The sequence below is a fragment of the Bison bison genome, unplaced genomic scaffold, assembly GCF_000754665.1.
Source record: "Bison bison bison isolate TAMUID 2011002044 unplaced genomic scaffold, Bison_UMD1.0 scf7180017864180, whole genome shotgun sequence".
Taxonomy (NCBI): Eukaryota; Metazoa; Chordata; class Mammalia; order Artiodactyla; family Bovidae; genus Bison; species Bison bison.
In genome coordinates, this window is record NW_011494752.1 from 14,634,369 (window position 1) to 14,634,660 (window position 292).

The window sequence follows — 292 nt, forward strand, 5'->3', positions numbered from 1 at the left end:
GCCCCCGCGCCCAACCCGCCGGCGCGCTGCTGCCTCCGCGCTAGGCCTTCTTGCACTTGCCCTTCTTCTCGCGCTGCTGAAACTTGCGCAGCCGCCGCGCCCATGTGTCCCGTCCACTGGATCACCAGGCTGCTCTTGTCCGCCACGATGCCGCTCTGGTCGGGTGAGTCCTCCGCGTTGCCGAGCAGCAGGTACTTCTTGAGGGGCTTGATTTTCGGGCACTTGCAGGCGATGTCCCGCGAGCGGATCCACAGGTTCTGGTCACCCCGGCGGATGCGGCTGGGGGCCCGCC

At 68.5% G+C, this 292-nt stretch overlaps 1 protein-coding gene across 1 annotated transcript in view; it reads right to left on the reverse strand.

Moving 5' to 3' along the window:
• Positions 1-7: 7 nt before the first annotated feature.
• Positions 8-292, reverse strand: part of NTN1 (netrin 1) — a 189,380-nt gene continuing 189,095 nt past the window's right edge. The window contains 2 exon segments of the mRNA XM_010843195.1: positions 8-112; positions 114-285. Of these exon segments, the coding sequence (XP_010841497.1) occupies positions 41-112; positions 114-285 (244 nt within the window). The 3' untranslated portion in view covers positions 8-40.